We start from the raw sequence: 19,626 nt of genomic DNA, 5'->3' as shown, positions 1-19,626 counted from the left end.
AATTATTCAAAAATTCGCAGACCTATACCTGCAATCTTCTGATATCATCACTAGAATCACCAAAGTCAGACCCATACCTGCCTCCATAGCTAGACAAAAAGCTGACTCTTGGTCATTGTTTAGTTAATTAATGATGTTTTAGATTACTTGTCAAAATTCCTGCAAATTCCTCCCTAACAGCACTGTGGGAGCACTTTTTATTACATGGACTTCAGTAGTTCAAAGAGGAGGCTCACATCCACCTTCTCAAGTACAGTTCAGAATTCTGGCTTTGACGACCCCATGAATTAATTAGAAAAAGTAAAATACTCAATTACAGCTGAAAAATGATCAAAATCAGGAATCCTGATTGGTTTTGTTTTACTCTCTTAGCACAGGAATGCCGACCCCAACTAATTAATGAAGTTTTAAGGAAATTGCCCTCTTCATCTCATAATACTTCAATTAAAAGTGGTTTATTTAACCTCTCTTTCATTGCTTTCCGAAGATTTGATTCATGCTGTACAGAAGTAGAATAATTATAATTTCAATTGCTTTCTTTTTCCCACTTGCAGGAATGTTGGAGGTCAGATTTACTTCTAACTCTTTGGGTAAAGCAGATCCCTTTTGCCCTGGGTTTTGTAAAATAGCAATCCAAAGAAGAGTGAAAGTGATTCTTGTATTGTTTCTTCTGTACTGATAATGATATTAATTTTGGCTTTTCAAATGGTATAATTCCTGAAGTCAAACACTACGGCACCAATTTTACAAGTTCACGCTATTCACATAGAAGCTGAGTGGTGGGTAGTTTATATCGGACATTTGGGAGAATAATGCCAATGACCTTGCCAGCAACAAAAGAAATGTGCTGTTGGTGACGGTGTAAATGGGCCTGATTGCATGTTAACTCCTGTTTAACCTTAATTGGACTTGCCAGACATTGTAGATCCTTATGATGAAACAAGCGACTCAGGTAACAGAATATAAACGTGCTTTTATTTTCTAATATTGCATGTCAAATTTCAAAGCAAAACAGGAACCCCATGTTCTATGCCTGCAATTTGATTTCCCTGCATAAATATATTTAACAAAGCAGTGTATTGTATTTGTAGTTGATGTCAATTGTTATTGCTTGTGTCTGTCTGATAAAGTACAGGTGAAATGTTTAGCTGCTAACTTGGCTTGTGTGTTGAAGTTGCTGCTCAGATACTCTTTTAGAACTAATATCACCATGTACTAGAATTAATTAAAGATCAGGAAATGTTCTTATTCCCTCAAGGTCATTTGCAGATGTACATTTCCAAGATTATTTAACTGGAATTTGATCTCTCAGTGTGATGTCTGGAACATGGTGACTGCAGTGTTAAGGATCAGTGCTAGACATTGGCCAGCAATTTCCAGCCTCCCCGCAGCGGATTTCCTGGCAGTGGAGACGGCTCGCATTGGCCGCTAATGGGATCTTCCAGTTCTGCTGAAGTCAATGGTCATTTGCATTGCTCATCAGCTGTTCCGCACGGTTTTTGTGGTGGGTGGGGGAGAGGGGGGGGGGTCACCTGTGGTGGCACCAGAAAAGCCACAAAGGATGGTAAAACAATAGGAAATAGAAGCATGTCACATTCGCGTGTCATTTAAGCTTGAGGCTGAAACAGTTTGTTGTATTATTCAATTGAGTAGCTTCACAGGGCGGCATGGTAGCACATTGGTTAGTACTGTTGCTTCATAACGCCAGGATGCCAGGTGCGGAGTCTGCGTGTTCTCCCCATGTCTGTGTGGGCTTCCTCCAAGGTGCTCCGGTTTCCTTACACAAGTCCTGAAAGTAGTGCTTATTAGAACATTCTGTTGGACATTCTGAATTTTCTCTCCGTGTACCCAAACAGCTGGCTTAGCACACTGAGCTAAACCGCTGGCTTTTAAAGCAGACCAAGGCAGGCCAGCAGCATGGTTCAATTCCCGTACCAGCCTCCCCGAACAGAGCCGGAATGTGGCGACTAGGGGCTTTGAAGCCTACTCGTGACAATAAGTGATTTTCACTTTCGACTGGCGCCAGAGTGTGGCAACTAGGAGATTTTCACGGTAACTTCATTGCAGTGTTAATGTAAGTCTACTTGTGACAGTAATAAAGATTATTCTTATCATGTATTCTACCAAAGCATTATAAGTGCTTCATTTTGTTTACAAATAGGTTTTTCTAAACCTTTCCATGCAAGAAATCGAGTACTCCGAACCCCACCTACAAATCCATTGCATTGTGTTTTCTACATAAAAGACTTGCACGTTTGAACTTAACAAACTGAATATTATTATCAAAAAATTATTAAGAGTATTATATAAAAAGCAGGTAGAATTGAACTATACTCAGCTAATTTGCTTGTATTTGTTCTAGGAGTGTTCAGCCCTATAAAAGTCATGACAGAAATTATGGAAAAATATGCTTCGCAGTTCACAGCACACTGGGATGGAGTTATGGGCAATGAGTATGTCCCAAGGTGTGTTGAGTTTTTAAATGCTTTTTGAATTTTGTCAGAATATATAATAATAAAGGTAGAGGGTTCAAACGAATAGTGAATTGTATCTTCCATTCTAATCTGTTTGTTTTGCATTTGCCACAACTTTTAAAAAATAAATGTAGAGTACCCAATTCTCTTTTTTCCAATTAAGGGGAAATTTAGTGTGGCCAATTCCCCTACCCTGCACATCTTTTTAAGTTGAGGGGGTGAGACCCATGCAGAGATGGGGAGAATGTGCAAACACCCGGGTCCTCGGCACCGTGAGGCAGCAGTGCTAACCACTGCTTCACCATGCTGCTCTCATTTCCTGTAACCTAATGGCGGCAAAAAATACACACTTTTATCACATGGAATTAAATCACCAACCTATAAAGAAGGAAGGAAAAACAATAACATTTACATTTTCATAATATTTATAATTTGAAAAAATATCCGAAAGTGTTTCATGGACAAGTTTGAACAGCTAACAAGGGATGTAGAAGGAGTGAGGGAATGATTACCTCAGGTAAGGTCCAAGGAATTTTTGAGAAGGCCTCTGAATGTAGGGGGAAATGCAACTAATGTAGGGAGAAATGCAACTATTTTTTAAAGAGAAATCCAGATTACAGTTGTGCTGGAAATGGGGTTAGTATGGTTGCATAGCACACTCCAAAGTAGGAGAAAGTAGATTGCAAACTGGATTGGATGACTAAAATAAATTGAAGAGGTAGGTTGGCAGTTACGACTAAACAATTTGAAGGTGAGGATTAAGATTATGAAATCAATATCTGGAGCTTGAAAAATTATATTGAGGGTTGTAAAGTGATGTTAAGGTTGAGCAGGATTTAATGTTGTATATCTATGAGCAATGGGATTCTGGATGGGAGAGTTTGTGTGGAGACATGGAAAAAAATGGAACTTAGAGATAACAAAATCAAAGAAGAAAGTTTTAGCAGCAGGGTAAGTGAAGTAGGAATAGCGGCAGGCAATGTAACAATGACAGAACATACAAATTAGGAGCAGGAAGGAGGCACAGACCTTGAGCCTGCTCTGCCATTTAATAAGATTCTGGCTGATCTGATTCTAACCTCAACTCCACATTCCCACCCAACCCGCCATAATCTTCAAATACTTGCTGATCTAGAATCTACCTCTGCCTTAAAAATATTCATGGATTCTGCTTCCACCACCTTTTTCGGGAAGAGAATTCCAAAGACTCACGGCCCTCTGAGAAAAAAAATGTCTCCTCATCTCTGTCTTAAATGGGTGACCCCTGATTTTTAAACAATGACCCCGAGCTCGAGATTCTTCCACAGGAGGAAACATCCTCTCCACCATCCACATTGTCAAGAATCTTGTGTGAAATTGATAAGAAACCAAAAAGCTCAACTGAGCTTCAAACAGGAAAACATCTGCACACTAATGGATCCAATCAAATATAGGAAAGCGTATTGAATTTGGGGCTAGGGATGGCCATATGACCATAGACAAGAAACTATTGTGGATGTTAGAACAAAATAAATTAAACTGACAGAGTGGTTGAATAACTGGTGTGATAATATTTACGACATTGGAGAACCCCAAGAGAGGATTCAGCCTTCAAGTTAAAACTTTAATGAAATAATTAAAAGATTATAAGTCAATTGATGAATTTAATCATATTTTGAGTGCGCAATTAAAAAATAATCTGCAATTTTGGACAATATAAATGTCAGTTACTGTGGAAAGAAATGGCAGTGAAACATTTAGAAACAGATTTTTGGAATCTGCTGGCCAGGTAGGACAATTAGAGTGGCAGGTTTACCTGAGGATACTCACTCTTAGGGATCCCTAACTGAAACATAGTACAATAATATTATGTTCAAAGGTCAAGTTTGTGCTCAGATGACCAAAGATCTGTTTCTAAATGGACGAAATTACTTTTTCCTCACTGATCCCTTCCTATAAAATCTGACAATCAAATGGACTTTTTAAATTTCTGAAAAGAAATGTAGATCTTGATCTATAGCTTTTTCAGTAATACTTGTGCTATGAATTTGAAGCATCTATTTATTTGTTAATATATTAGCATTGATCTATAGTTATTATCATCCAAAATTTGACATATGCTTCATCACTGAAATATGTTAAATTGAAGAATTGTATTATCCAAATTTCTGCTCACGTCAAGCTTCCAAATTGCATGCTTTAATTTTCAAATTAAATAATCAACAATGTGTCCATTCCTCTTTCATAGTCATGCAAATTGGGAAGAGATGATGAGAGATTGCAGTGCATTTGTCTTTTATGGAACGGAACGTTTTCTTGCGAACCTGTTGCCATCAAAACTTATTACCATGAATCTTGAAGGTATGTGTTGTCATGATATTTGATTTTAATTACTTAAAATTTCTCGCTTACTAGCTGTAGTACAAAAAAATCTGCAGGTCATATTTTTAAGTATATTCAAAAACATGTTCGTTGGAGTCTTTTGCAAAGTCTTCTGGGTGTATCACGTGATCTAATGGTTTTATAATAAATAAATTATGTGGGAAAAAGATCTATCTTATGTTTGTTCCCTTTAGTTCTGACAGCATTTTTGTTCCATGACGCAGAAGGCACGCATATTCCACGTGTAATGTCCGGAGCCTTCGGCCCATTACAATCTCGCCGGCGCTACACCCGTCGCGGCATGTGGGCTGGTATGGTAACAAAAATAAAATATGGCTAGTCATGTGTCAAGAGACCCTGAGATCTGTTACTTCAAACCTCTTAAACATTTGCACCACCTTTTCAGCCAGCCCATTCAAAGCCGGGTAGTACTGGACCATGCAGATGTCCTGAACATTTGCCTCCACAAAACTCTCAAAGTATTCGCTGTGAAAGGCGTGTCGTTGTCGGTGACCAACACATCCAGGATACTGTGTACTGAACAAGAGTCACAGTTTTTCAATCTTCACCTTCGAAGTAGTGGATGACATCCTGTGGACCTCTGATCACGTTGAATGACTAGAAACATGGAATCCTGGAAGGGACCAGCATGTCGGCATGAAGCCACACCTAAAGCCGGCCTGGCCATTCCCACGGGTGAAGAGCCGCGGCGGGAGGGGGTTTCTGCTGATCCTGGCAAACGCCACACTGCTGAACCAGTCGCTCTATCTCTGCATCCAGGCCTGGGCACCAGACAAAACTTTGGCTGAACATTTTCATTTTTGATACGCCTGCCTCATATCGCCTGGTGCCCATTATGCAGATCTCACAGTATAAAGTCTTGACCTTTATGTGGTTCCACGACGCGTTCCGCATAAGAGGATTCCATCTTCGACTGCTATATTAGTTGAAAAAGTCGTTAATTTGTTGGGCGGTTTCAGGCACCAGTGCCATATGGCGAGCAATCGCATGTGATGACCAGTGGTTTGGCGAGATTGCAATGCATCAGCACTCCAGATGAAGTCAATTTTATTGAACAATTTGTCCGGTTTAAGGACGGGGATTACTGGTGCAGCCCAATCGGCAAATGTTACCAGCTGAATGATCCTGAGGCCCTTTCGCTGGCTGTGCTCTGCCTCAACCTTTGCCAGTAGTGCATAGAGGACCGGGTGGGCCCGAAAATATTTAGGCTGCGCTGCAAAGTTGACATGGCTCCCTTGATTCTCCCCAGCCCGGTTTGGAAAACTTTGGGGCATTTCTCCCAACACCTCATAGAGGCCTCCAGCACTCATCTGAAAAATCCGCTGCCAATCTAGTTAAAGGCGTTGAAGCCAATCGCGGCCTAAAAGGCTAGGGCCTCGTCCTCTTACTACAAACAACGGTAGAGTTACAGATTGTTACCCGAAAATCATCAGGGTCATCATGGTCCTAGCTATAGCAATTGGCTCCCCCATGTAGGCCGCTAGTCATGTAAAAACAGCCTTTGTACTCCTGACTGGATTTTTTCAAACATTTGTTACCCTATGACCAAGACTAGCCCCAGGTCTAATTCCATTCCGAAACAGTGACTGTTTACGTGAATGGTCATCCGAATGGGAGGAACTTGAGTGCTGCAATGCAGTCCAGCTGCATGCGTTCGTCATTGGGCTGTTACAAATGAAAAGAGTAGGCTCTGTTTTAGCACCTACCTCGGATGGGATAACGGGTTTGTTGGCCTCCCTGTGGTTTTCGATTCCTGAGGTTTCTCTGGCTGCACGCCTCGTATCGCCTGGTATCTCCCTCTACGGATTCGGGGAATGTATCTTGCCTCGTTAATTTGGACCTGGATCCATGGGCCTGGCCTCGGCAGTGTTCGGCCCAAGACCGGGTTCTGGGATTTCTTATCAGGAGGGCGCTGAATGCCAGGATGCCATACTGTTCACTTCCATCCCATGGAGTTCCTGCATTCCCTTTTCTGCACTTTCTCTTGAAAGCAAAATTTCTGCGGCCTTCTTTAGGTCTAACATTGGCTCAGCCAGTAACTTTCGCTGGGTCACCATATTGTTCAAGCCACAAATCAACCATTCCCGCAGCATCGTGAGAAAGGAATGTACCTAATCACAAAATTCAGCTAGTTTCTTCAAACGCGTTGAGCTCGGAACAGACTCCCCTGGGATCCTCTCAACCTTGTTAAACCAGCAATGTTGCACGATGACCGACAGCTTGAGGTCATAACAGTTTGCCATTATTGCTACCAACTCTTCAGCTCTTGGAGTCTGAGGCTGCGAGGGTATGTGAGGCTTTTTGTCACACTGAAGAAGTGGGCTCCCCAGGCAGTCAAGAGAATGACTGGCTGTAGATCATCCCCACTTACAGCGTTAGCCATGAAAAAGTAGCGCATATGCTCTCCGTATTTTCTCCAATCTTCTATGCTAGCATCGAACACATAAAGTCTCCCAAAGAGCAACATTTTTAAATCAGTGCAAACCTTATTCTGGTAATGTGGTAGGAGATGACCGTTCTTTCAACAGTTAGCAGTGCCTGCTCTAGCTTCACTTTTACCCTCATCGTCAATTTAGTGGCCACAGAGGAGTCCAAAACGAGAGGCGAAAAGAAACTTATTTTATTACACAGTAAACTGTATACGCAGTACACTCAAAGTCCCAGCCGGACTATTCATGCTCGGCTCCCATCTGAGCTGGCTTTTAGCTAGAGTCCATTACTCTGCTGATGGGCCCCCGTCCCTCAATGGGAAGCTCGTATTCTCGGATGCTCACAGGATGGCTAATTGGGCCATCCCCATAGATCTCTTACGGGTTATAACAATGCAAAGCAAGACCTTTCTTTCGACACGCTGGATCTAATTTTGAAAGCTGGAAGGGCATGTAATTAGGTGGGATGGTGGTGCATTCCCGGAACCCTCCTGTCTTCCTGCCTCCGCTAGTTCTGGGCAGGAAGACTCATAGTCAACCATCCCAACTCGATGGCTATTTAGGCCTTTAAGTGTCCAATTAATTACCACTTAAGTGCATATTATCCCACCACCTCTGGTATGTACCTCCTGGGGGAAGGGGGTCATCGATTGAAAACAATTAGTGCCTGATCGATGGACTGGATACCAGGAAGGGGAGACCCACTGAGAGGCACCCTCAACTCTTACTGACTATTCCCCTGCATCCTCACCTCACGGCCCCCATCCAGCAAACCCTCCCCCTAAATGACTTACCTGTAGCTTTTGTCGCTCCGCAATCCTTGGACTTGGGTACCTGTCCTTCCAGCAGCAGCCACAACCCAGTGGTGCCGCTGAGAACTGGAGACCATAGGCTTTCGGTATGCAAGACTGCAGTCCCCCACGTCTTGACCCGCTTTTGGCCTCGCCTACTGCCTGATTGGCCTATGGTTTAGTAGGCCTTACCAAAAATAGGCAGCTCAGGTCTCTCGCCGCCTCTCCAGCTGGTAAGTGGGACTTCCGACACCTTAATAAAATTCTTTCATTATTCCAAACCTTTGACATTATGCAATAAAATGTCACCTACAGTGACTCCCAAGTGCAATTGTGCGCATTTACGTGAGCACTTTCAGGTGATCCTATATTGTGCTATCCCTGTTCATGTAGCTGAAGTGGAGACAGCCTGCTTGTCTTTCTGCACCATTGCTTTGAATTACGGTGTTCAACATTGTCTGGGTGCCTGAGACTTGGAGAGTCCATGAGCCTGGGGGACCAGCTGCAAACTATATCTGTGCAAGCGCTGCCTCTGTCATTGTGGTTTGATGAATCATTGGTGTCAAAGGGGCTGAAGAACCGCCATTAATATTTCAGAAGAGCCCCCATGGGCTTCAACCAGTTGTTCTTCCACACATGCAAGGCCCATCCATCCCTCCCTGCTTACCTAAAGCATTGAGAATTTGGCAATGGGCCCAGGTATCTCAGGCCCAACATACAGACCCAGTGTTTCACAGGACTCTTGGATGAGGGAGTTGTGTGTAGGGGGGCACCACATGCATCTATTGGATAGATTGCTGCATGTGGTTCTTCATGAGGGTTTGTGCAGGAGGCTATGTGCTCATAATGCAGAGGCATAGCACCATTCATGGACTGAATAGGCTCCTCCCTGTATGTGCATGGGAGTCTTTGACAGATGCCCATATATTTCACATTGTTAGTCCAACATCTGCCACTTTTCTGAAGACTCCTGAAGCTTGCCATCTTAAAGAACCAAAGTGTCACTGAGCAGTTATGCAATCCTCTGACGGGAGTGGCCACAGCTGTCATGGCCTCCATTAGCTGTTTGCACACTTCCATGCCATGTTCATCAGCTTGTTCCATGTTTTCTAATCATGTACCAATGTCCTCTGATGTGAGAAAACCTTCACTGGGCTGGGGTTCACTACAGTGATGCAGCACTGTCTGCTCAGTTAGGGTTTCCCTGCTGAGGTTTCATGTAGTTATGCTGACTTCAATATTGCCTCATCTACAACTGGACCTACAGGATAGAAAACACCAAAATTAGGGTGTTCCGCTTTCCTCCAACTCCTTCTGCCTGTCCTTCATCTGGATCTTCCTGTGTTCATCACTGGCTACAGGTGTGCCATAATTAGTGGTCATCAGGTTTCATGGCTGCTTGTGTGAAGTTACTCATCTTTATGGGTTCTACCTGTACTACCCTCAGTAAGTGGCTGCCCTGCTGAAACCTTTCCGAGTTTCATTGTCTCCTCGCCCATTTGCATCCATACAGCAAACAATGGAAATCTGCCTCCAGTTTGTTTCCACTGTCTGGCATTGTGAGTACCCTTCTCCTGTAAGCACACTATCATTCGACTTCTATAGCCCAGCTTTGCTCACCCGTCTGTGTTGCGACGTGTTGCAATCTGGATCCCGCCATTGAGGTTGTGTTCCAGAATTGCATGTTCAAGTGAGCAGTTGAAAATGAAAATTGCTTATTGTCACGAGTAGGCTTCAATGAAGTTACTGTGAAAAGTCCCTAGTCACCACATTCCGGCGCCTATCCGGGGAGGCTGGTACGGGAATCGAACCGTGCTGCTGGCCTGCTTGGTCTGTTTTAAAAGCCAACGATTTAGCTCAGTGAGCTAAACCAGCCAGGTGGGATTCTCCAACATCCCCCCTCCGGGTCGGAGAATCGCCGGGGGTTCAGCGTGAATCCCGTCCTCCCAATTCTCCGACCCCCCCCCAAACGTCGGCGAGGTGTGAATCGCGCCGCCCGCCTCGGAGAATGGCGGGCATCGGTGTGACACTATGGACCCCGGGGCTGCCCGAATAACGGCGTCAACCAGTGCTGATGGTTGACGGCGGACAGCGTAGAGGTAGGTCACGGTGTGGGGTGGCCGCAGGAGAAGTGACGGCGTGGCTGCAGTCTGTGTGTGGGGGGGAGGGGTGAGAGGGGGAGTGTGGAGGCGGAGGTGGGGGGTTGAGGGCGAGTGCCAGGGAGGGGGGAGAGAGCGAGTGCTGGGGAGCAGGGGTGAGTGCTGGGGAGGGGGGAGAGGGCGAGTGCCGGGGAGGGGGTGCGAGTGCTGGGGTGAGGGGAGAGGACAAGGGAGGTCGTCCACCTGGCCAGATGCCAGCCTCCCAACAGTCGCGCCCATGCAGCCCATGGCATCTGGCTGCGGGGGAAGGGTACGGGTAATGATGACATGTCATAGTTTCCCCCACCCCCTGCAGGCCGTTATGTTTGCTGATCAGCCAGCGATGTTGGCCGCTGTGGCGGCAGCCGCACTTCTACATGTTGCTCTGGGGGAGGAGGAGGAGGAGCGTGCCAGGGAGGCGGCGCAGGCTGCCGTAGAGGAGCATGCCAAAGAGGGGCAGGTGGCAGCCGCCCAGGCTGGAGGGCCGCCCGCCCGACAGGACGAGGAGGAGGAGGAGGAGGTGGTTGCGCCACGGCGACGGAGATGCCCGAGGAGGCCCTGTGTGTACCGGACCGCTCACGAACCGGGCATGCAGGAGGAGACTCCGGATGAGCCGGGAAACCATGGGCACATCTGCCACCTGATGGCACATCTGGCACCGCGTGCTACTGGGGGAGAACACCCTCTCCCCGTGTCCGTCAAGGTTAGGGTGGCCCTGAACTTTTATGCCACGGGGTCATTCCAGGCGCCGAGTGGGGACCTGTCCGGCATCTCACAGACATCGGTGCATCCGGGCAGTGACAGACGCCCTTTATGCCATTGCAGACCGCTACATCCAGTTCCCTATGGACCCGGCCAGCCAGGATGCCCGGGCAGCGGACTTCGCTGACATGGCCGGGTGCCATCGATGGGATGCACGTCGTCATGCGGCCACCTGCAGATAACAGGGCCATGTTCACCAATAGGAGGGGGACCTATTCCATGAACATTCAGGTAGTCTGCGACCACCACATGATGATCCTGCACGTCTGCGCCCGGTACCAGGGAAGTGTACATGACTCATACGTATTAGTGCAGTCTTACATCCCCGACATGTTCGAGGGACGCCAACCCCGGCTGAGTGGCTGGTTGCTGGGCGACAGGGGTTACCTGTTGCAGTCGTGGCTGATGATGCCTGTACGGAGACCACAGACTGACGCAGAGAACAGCTATAATGATGCCCATGTGGTGACCAGGGGTGTGATAGAGAGGTGCTTTGGCCTGCTAAAAATGCGTTTCAGGTGCCTGGACCACTCTGAAGAGGCCCTCCAGTACCCGCCAGATAGGGTCAGCCGCATCATTGTGGCCTGCTGCATCCTGCACAACATAGCCCAGCAGAGGGGCGATGTGCCGCAGGCAGAGGCGGAAGGAGCGGAGGAGCAGCAGGACGAGGCCAGACTTCCCAGATGAGGAGGATGGGGGCAATGGTCAGGACAGACGGGCTGGACATGGTCGGGAGGCTGCCCACCGTTACCGGCTGGGCCAGCGGGCATGGGACAGGCTGATAGCCACCCGTTTCACTGACTAGGGGGGCGTGAGAATCACCAAGTATGGGCACACACCGCACACCACGGCATCGGCCAACCACCGCCCCCCCCCCCACCCACCACCAACACCCTCACCCCACCCGCATGCACACCACTCCTCCATTGCACATCCACCTGTGGCACAACGGGCCAGGCTCACACGATCACCGGTGGAAGCATGTCTATTGCAGGCCATGGAGGATAATGACGACCCTCTCTGTGATGAGCTCCTGGCTCCACATCGTTGGACAATGTCTGACCCATGGTCATGGTACCACAATCCACCCGGACCATCCCTGCATGCCGTCGTGACACTGAAATGCCCGGTCCTGTCCTCTGCCCAGGGGGTGGCGAGGGCGACCCGGGGGGAGGGGGGGCACACTCACCTGGGGCCGACGTAATACCACCCCTCACACACACACTGGTGCTCACCTCACACCACACCCCCGCACGCTTCGGACAGAGCACAAAGGCAGATTAATATGTGTGAAAGTGATTTTAATGACAAACAGTCCATACACGTGACCTAGCCCCTATAACTTGTCTGTGCCCTGCACCTGTGCCAACTTACTCAGTGTCTAATTGTTTGGCCTTACGGGCTCTTTGACTACGTTTAGGTGGTTCCCCAGGCGGTACAGCAGAACTGGATGTGGAGTCCTGTGATTCCTGCCCTGTGACTCGGGATCCCTTTGGCGGCTATTATCTGGGGCGGCCCAGCCTAGATGGGCCAGGCTGCGGCTCGGGTGACTGAGATGGCGAGCTGCCAGCCTGTTCTGCCCGCTGCCCACCAGATACACCTGGGATGGAAGGGGGGGGGGGGGGAGTCAGAGGTGCCGCGGTGTTCCAGGACCTCCCCTACAGGGGGACCTGGGACGGGCCCCAACACCTCCTCCTCCCTCGGGGTGCCCGATGGCCCCCGGGCCTCTACATGGGTCGGGGTGCGAACGGACTGGCCATCCAACGCCCCCCCCCGACAACCTGGCGCTGCCAGTCCTGGATGCCCGTCCTGGTATCGACAAGGGTTCTGCAGGTTTGCAGTCATGGAGCTCAGGGAGTTGGCCATCCCTGTCTGTGTCTGGGCGACGCCGGACAGCACATGGGCAATGGCGCCGATGCCCTCAGCGATGGCCTGCTGAGACTGGGTCACTACCTGCAGAGACTGGGCCATAGCCTGCTGAGACAGGGCCACGGCATTGAGTGCCTCTGCCATCTGCCGCTGGCTCTGGCTCATGGCTTCCTGTGAGAGGGCAGCCATGTCCTGGGCCACAGACGCCACCTGCACGGAAAGCCCCAGGCCTTGCATACTGCTCCCCATGTCTGACACCATCGCACCCATTGCCTCCACCGCGGATGCCACCCGTGCGGTTTCGGCCTGGGTGGCACGCATGACCGGCACCACTCGCAGCTCCTGGACGCGGGTGAACTCCTCTCCCTGCGTCTGCAACCGCCACAAGCCGGTGGTCACTCTCTTCGATCGTCCCTGGTTCGGAGACTGCATCGGGTCTATGGGTGGGTGTGGTAACTCCAGGAACCCGGGACCCGTCTGGGCGGTAGATGTTTGCTTGCACCAGGATGCACTCTGACCTCCCGGCCCCTCTGCTGCTCCTACCTCCACCTGCTGTACCGGTACGGCTGTGTTGTGCGCACCAGTGAGTGTACCAGAAGCCTCATCACTAAAGTGCCCGACCGAGGTGACTGTCTCTGCGATGGTGGAGGGTATTGGAGATAGCAGCGACATTGTGTCGTGAGCATCGTCCGACCCAGAATCCATGGTCCCTTGGGGTGGCGGTTCGTGTCCACCTGTCCGCTGTGTGTCACTGTCCTGTCTTCCAGTGTCATGTGTGTCGGTGTCCTGGGTAGGGGTGTCCCGGGTAGGGATGTCCTGGGTAGGGCTGTCCCGGGTAGAGCTCTCCCGGGTAGTGGTGTCCCGGGTAGGGCTGTCCCGGGTAGGGGTGTCCCGGGAAGGGCTGTCCTGGGTAGTGGTATCCTGGCTCGGCTGCGGCGGGGGCCTGTGGCTGCCCCCCTCGTCGCTGGGTGTCACACGCCTGCGTCGCCGCACACGCATGAGGCGGGGGCGTCGTCTCCATGTTGCTCCGGGCTTCTCCCTGCCTTGTGGCCGCCCTGGGCATCGCATTCCGAATGGGCCGGGCCTGTTCCTGTCTTGTGGCCGCCCTGGGGCGTCATGCGGGCGGTCGGCGTCCGCGGGGACGGGTGCCTCGACGTTTGGTCCCGCAATACACAATGCAACATGCATGGTTAGACACGCAGGCAGTGATCGGGGGAAATGGGGGAGAGAGGGATATTGGGGAGGTGGGTATATGGGGGAGGGGGATATTGGGGGATATGGGGAGGGGGGATATTGGGGGAGGGGGGATTTGGCTGATATGGGGGAGGGTGTTATGGGGGAGGGGGGATTTGGCTGATATGGGGACTGGGTTATGGGGAGGGGGATTCTGGGGATATGGGGAGGGGGATATGGGGGAGGGGGGATATCGGGGGAGGGGGATATGGGGGATGGGGGATTTAGGGATATGTGGAGGGGGAGGGGGGATATTGGGGATATGAGGGAGGGGGGATTTAGGGATATGGGGAGGAGGATATGGGTGAGGGGGGATATTGGGGATATGGGTGAGGGGGGATATTGGGGGATATGGGGGAGGGGGATATTGGGGGATATGGGGAGGGGGATTTAGGGATATCTGGAGGGGGATATGGGCGAGGAGGGATATTGGGGGATATGGGTGAGGGGGGATATTGGGGAGGGGGGATTTAGGGATATGAGGAGGGGGATATGGGGGAGGGGGATATTGGGGAGGGGGATATTGGGGGATATGGGTGAGGGGTGATATTGGGAGATATGGGTGAGGGGGAGGGGGGATATTGGGGGATATCGGTGAGGGGGGATATTGGGGGATATGGGGGAGGGGGGATATTGGGGGACGGGGAGGGGGGTTATTGGGGAGGAGGGATATTGGAGGATATGGGGGAGGGGAGATATTGGGGGACAGAGGGGAGGGGTGATATTGGGGATATGGGGAGGGGGGATATTGCAGGATATGGGGGAGGGGGGATTTAGGGATATGGGGAGGGGGATATGGGGTGGGGATATGGGGAGGGGGATATGGGGTGGGGATATGGGGAGGGGGATATGGGGGAGGGGGATATGGGGAGGGGGATATGGGGGAGGGGGATATTGGGGGATATGGGGAGGGGGGATATTGGGGGAGGGGGGATATTGGGGAGGGGGATATTGGGGGATATGGGGAGGGAGATACGGGGGAGGGGGGATATTGAGGGATCTGTGGAGGGGAATATTGGGGGATATGGGGAGGCGGGATATGGGGGAGGGGGGATATGGAGGAGGGGGAATATTGAGGGAAATGTCTCGATGTCGTGCTCCTGGAACCTTGAGACTGCACTGCAGGCGGCCATCTTGGTGGATCTCGGGGGGTGGGGGGGGAGGGTTGTGCCGCGTCTTTTGTGCTGTGACGCCGCCTGGCGTCAATGACGCTGCGCATCCGCGGCGGGTGGCGCCGTCGCAAATGGCGTCAGGCCGCCGCTACTAGCCCATTCCGGGCCAGAGAATTTACGCCGCTTTGGGGGGCCCGATGCCAGAGTGATCCGCACCGTTTTTGGCGCTGGGTCCTGGCCATTGCGCCGATTATCGGAGAATCCAGCCCTTAGTCTCACTTGAAAATGTCTAGGCTGGATCTACCCAGCACCCAGAACGGCATCGCCTCCGAGATCCTGAGTGGGCACCGTTTAGCACAAATGTGGACCAGGGTACTGGCACTTGGGGGGTAAGGGAGGTTCCCCCAGGCGATCTGGGTAGAAGGGCTCTGGACAGGGTGGTACCCCTGATACTACCTGGGCTCCCTGGCAGTGCCACCCTGGTGCCAGCATGGCAATGCCAGGGTGCCCAGATGGCAGTGCCAGGCTGGTAAATGGTGCCAGGCTGACGGTGCCCAGGTGGTATCTTGCTGGGAATCAGGCCCAGGGACGAGGTAGGGTGTGGAGGAGTGCTAGATGGCCCCCTTATTGGCAAATTGGGGACTTGAGGGGTCCGGAGGCTGCGGTGGAGGCTAGAGATCAGGCACCATTTATAATTAGTGCCCTGAGCTCTTCCTGCACTGGCAAGTGGAGCTTGGTAGTGCAAGAAATGGGGCTAAGTGCGGCCTCAGCAGAGATTTCCTTGCCGAGGACCTGAAATTAAGTAGAGTCCCCTTTAATAGCAGGGTCATTCTCAGTGCTATACATGGGGTGGGATTCTCCATTCTGCCGCATCTGTTTTCTGGTGCGTCACGCCCCCACCGGCCAATGGGGTTTCCCATTCTGGGCACCCACGTGCCGTTGGGAAATCCGCTGGCGTGAGTGCGCAGCCGACAAAATGGAGGATCCCGCTGGAGGAGAATCTAGCCCATGGTCTTTGCAATTCAACTAACCAATTTCCTACCAGCAAAATAGCTTCATAGTAACCTCTTGTGATTGGTGCAGCTTTCTGAGTTGCAGATGCACTACTGTTGGCTGAAATAGCATTGTCCATGGGTTTTGTAGCCTTTGGCCTTCAGAGAACATACATTCTTGTTGGATGCAGGAAGGCCTGAAAATTGGCAGCAGAAAGCAGTATTCCAAGTTGATGGCATGTTCTTGCCTCAGTCATTGGAATTTTCCATTCAGCTTCCAGGCCCACTGCTGAGGCTAATATACAACCAAGGGATGGATTGGAGTGGTCAGCGTTCATTCTCATTCAGTCCTCTCCCACAGCCATCATGGCTGCTGGCAGTCCCCGTGGGGGAGTTACTGCTTCAGGATGATAGCCTGGCAGCTGTGGCCTTTTGTGTCATTGTTGCTGTTGCTGTTGTGTCATTGTTGGAGATCCTCCTTTAGGCCCTCCAGTCTCAGAAGCCTGCCCACCAGGACACCGAGTGTGCTCCCTGACCATTAATTGCTTACCCAGCTAGAAATTGCATCAGGTGTCCGATGCCAGTGAAATATGCGTGCAGGATTAGGAAATTCACCTGACATTGGAGTCTCAATCCCAGAATGTAAATTCTGTTCATGGGGCGGGATTCTCCGAACCCGCGCCGGTCAGTGAATCCCCGGGGGAGGGGGGGGGGGGGGGGGGGGAATCCCGCCCCGACGCCGTCTGCCGTATTCTCCGGCGCCATTTTTCAGGCGGGGCAGGATTCCTGCCAGGCTGATCGGAGGCCATTGGTAGCTGCCCCCCCCCCCCCCCGGCGATTCTCCAGGCCCCGATGGGCTGAGCGGCCGGCCATTTTTGGCCAGTCCCACCAGTGTGAATCACTCAACTTGCGTACCGGCGAGACCTGGCAGGTAAATCGACGGGGGGCGGTCCCCGGGGGCGGGGGCTGTTGGGGTTGGGGTTGGGGCGCGGGGGGATCTGACCCCGGGGGGGGCCCTACGGTAGCCTGGCCCGCGATCGTGGCCCACTGATCTGCAGGTGGGCTTGTTCCGTGGGGGCACTCCTTCTATGCCGGCCACTGTAGGGCTACACCATGGCCGGCGCGGAGAATGCACAAACTCGCACCAGCCCTTCGGCGCCGGCTGGAGCTGCGTCAACCCCTTCGCCGTCCACCTATGTCCCGAAAGTACAGAAAATTCCGCACTTTCGGGGGCTGTTGACGCCAGAGTGGTTGGCGCCGGTTCTCCCGCCGGTGTGGGGACTTAGTGCCCAGAAGGCAGAATCTCGGCCATGGTGTCAATAGAGAGTTATGAAGCAATGCTTTGTGTATTTATTGGCTGGAAGTCATTGAGTTTCTAAGGGGCTAAACAATAAGCTGTTAAGTTGATCACCAAGGAATCAAGTGACCTTTGCCATTTCTGCAGACTCAAAATTATCTCAGGTCTCAGGTGCCTTTTCTTGGATGAACATGCTGAGATAAAACCACCTGTGAATTCAGACCCTCTATTGTCTATGGACTTAACAAAACTCAAAATCCATGGACTCTCATGCCACTGGGCGTGATTGAACCTCAGTCTTGCCCCGGCACAGATTTGGGCATGCTGGTTAAAGAGCAGACAAGGCCAAAATCGAGATACGTGCTGGGTGCGAATCTGTTTGCTATCTAACCAGCCTGTTCGCGATGGCGCGTTCGGGATCACTCCCAAATATGACAAGCATATCATTAACCCATTAGATTCCATCTCATTAGTGAGATTTATGTTAAATTAATCAGCTCCCCAGCGAGAAAGAACGTGGGCATCATTAATGTTCCTTTTTAAAAATGTGAAGCTGGCGCAATGACTCCTGAGGGGAACTGAGGAGGTGAGTAGCCATTTCGATTTTCTGGCATGCAGCTCTAGGGCAGTCATTTTCAAACTCCGTGTTGGAGTGTCGTGGAGCGATTGTTCCCGAACGAGGGAAGAAGTGCCTAATAGCCACAATCAGCTTTCAAGAATGCCGGCCGTCCCACACATGCATGCCTCCTCAGCCGAATCTAGAAATGTGCAAACATAGAGTCCATTGGGCAGATTGCTTCCTCCTGACTTCAGCGTGCTGTCCCAGAACCAGATTTGGTTTTTTTTTTTAAATCGATGGTGCCTTCCAGCCAGAAGCAGCGGTTGAGTCACGTTCCCTATACACTGATGTCACCTGCTCTAGGCGCAAAAGCACGGAGGAGAGATTCCTCCATTTTGTAGCTGTCAGCAAGCATCAGTACTTTGTGAACGACTGAAGATGGATCATTTTGTAATAAAGTAAGAGAGGGCCAGAGACACAAACAGGCTAGGATCTCACAATTGAATCGGCTGGAGAAAGCTTCTCAGAAGAAACCAGGCAAGACAAAGCAGTGCTGGTGTGAGCTGTGCCCAGAGCTCCAGGGTCTCTGGTGAAAAGAAACTGAAATCGGGAACAAAGCAAAAGAAATATGATTTCTTGAGGTGTGGCTTTGTTAATTTTGCCAATGCAGATCAGGATGCAAAGCCCATCTGTGTTATATGCAAGGAAGTACTGGCAAGTGAAAATTTAAAACCCTCAAAGTTTCAAAGGCACGAGTTGAAGTCCTTAGCAGAAATGTAACATTGAATGACAAAGCAAGTGAGATCATGAGGACCAAGCAGGCTTACTTGTCGCCTTAAGGTAAGCAATAATGGTGAGTCACGAAGGTCAGCCGGTGTGGGTTGCGAATGGCCCGGGCCGGGGGGGGGGCTGCCTTTGCATCTGTGAGGCCTTCAAGCTATCTTTAAATAGTGTGGGTATCGATAACCGGGGCAACTATAGCTGCTGCCTGTCTGCCTACCGAACAATTCCAGGACAGAGCCATGCTCTTGGTTCTATGCTGAATGTCACTTTAACTGCCTTTGACTGTGAGCATCCTCTAGCTCCACAGCTGAAGGCTGTCGCTAATAAGGAATAAGCCTTGTTAGTTGTGAGAGCACTTCACAGCTGCAGGTTGTGTTTGCTGCTTGCTCCTGCTGCTGGCTGTAAATATGTAGAGGCTGCTGCTGTTTCCTTCCTTTTCTGGAGCCGAGAAAAAGGATAATTTTCTGGGTCCTGGAACATCGGTTTCGGGGGACTCATGAGTCTAGAAGGCAATCTGGTGTGAAGCAAGAAGACGCTGTGAGACCTGATGCCATTATTCCAAACGGCCACCTGATGACACCGGTGAAGTAATGCTTTCACAGATTGCTTTTGTTGCTAGTGTGGTGAGTGCTACATGTAACTGGCATGTCACCGCGGGTTAACCACGCGGGAAGTCAAGGATGTTGAACTGCACCTTGAGCACCAGTGGAATATGTGGATACCAGGATTTGGTTCCGGTGAGATTGGGGCGTGTGGAGGGCCTGCACAGCTGCGGCTCCTGGACGGAGAATGGCACAGATACATG

The 19,626-nt window shown here is 50.6% G+C and overlaps 1 protein-coding gene across 4 annotated transcripts in view; it reads left to right on the top strand.

Annotated features, from left to right (window-relative positions):
- The window catches only part of LOC119950709 (cilia- and flagella-associated protein 46), a 365,535-nt gene that overhangs the window by 327,534 nt on the left and 18,375 nt on the right, over window positions 1-19,626 (top strand). For all 4 annotated transcript variants that reach the window (XM_038773375.1, XM_038773376.1, XM_038773374.1 and 1 more), the window contains 3 exons: window positions 917-952; window positions 2,363-2,465; window positions 4,702-4,814. In XM_038773375.1, coding sequence (XP_038629303.1) covers window positions 917-952; window positions 2,363-2,465; window positions 4,702-4,814 — 252 coding nt within the window. The remainder of the gene's footprint in view (window positions 1-916; window positions 953-2,362; window positions 2,466-4,701; window positions 4,815-19,626) is intronic.

The sequence above is a fragment of the Scyliorhinus canicula genome, chromosome 16 (assembly GCF_902713615.1).
Source record: "Scyliorhinus canicula chromosome 16, sScyCan1.1, whole genome shotgun sequence".
NCBI classification, from domain to species: Eukaryota; Metazoa; Chordata; class Chondrichthyes; order Carcharhiniformes; family Scyliorhinidae; genus Scyliorhinus; species Scyliorhinus canicula.
This window is presented reverse-complemented; position numbering and strand designations above follow the sequence as displayed.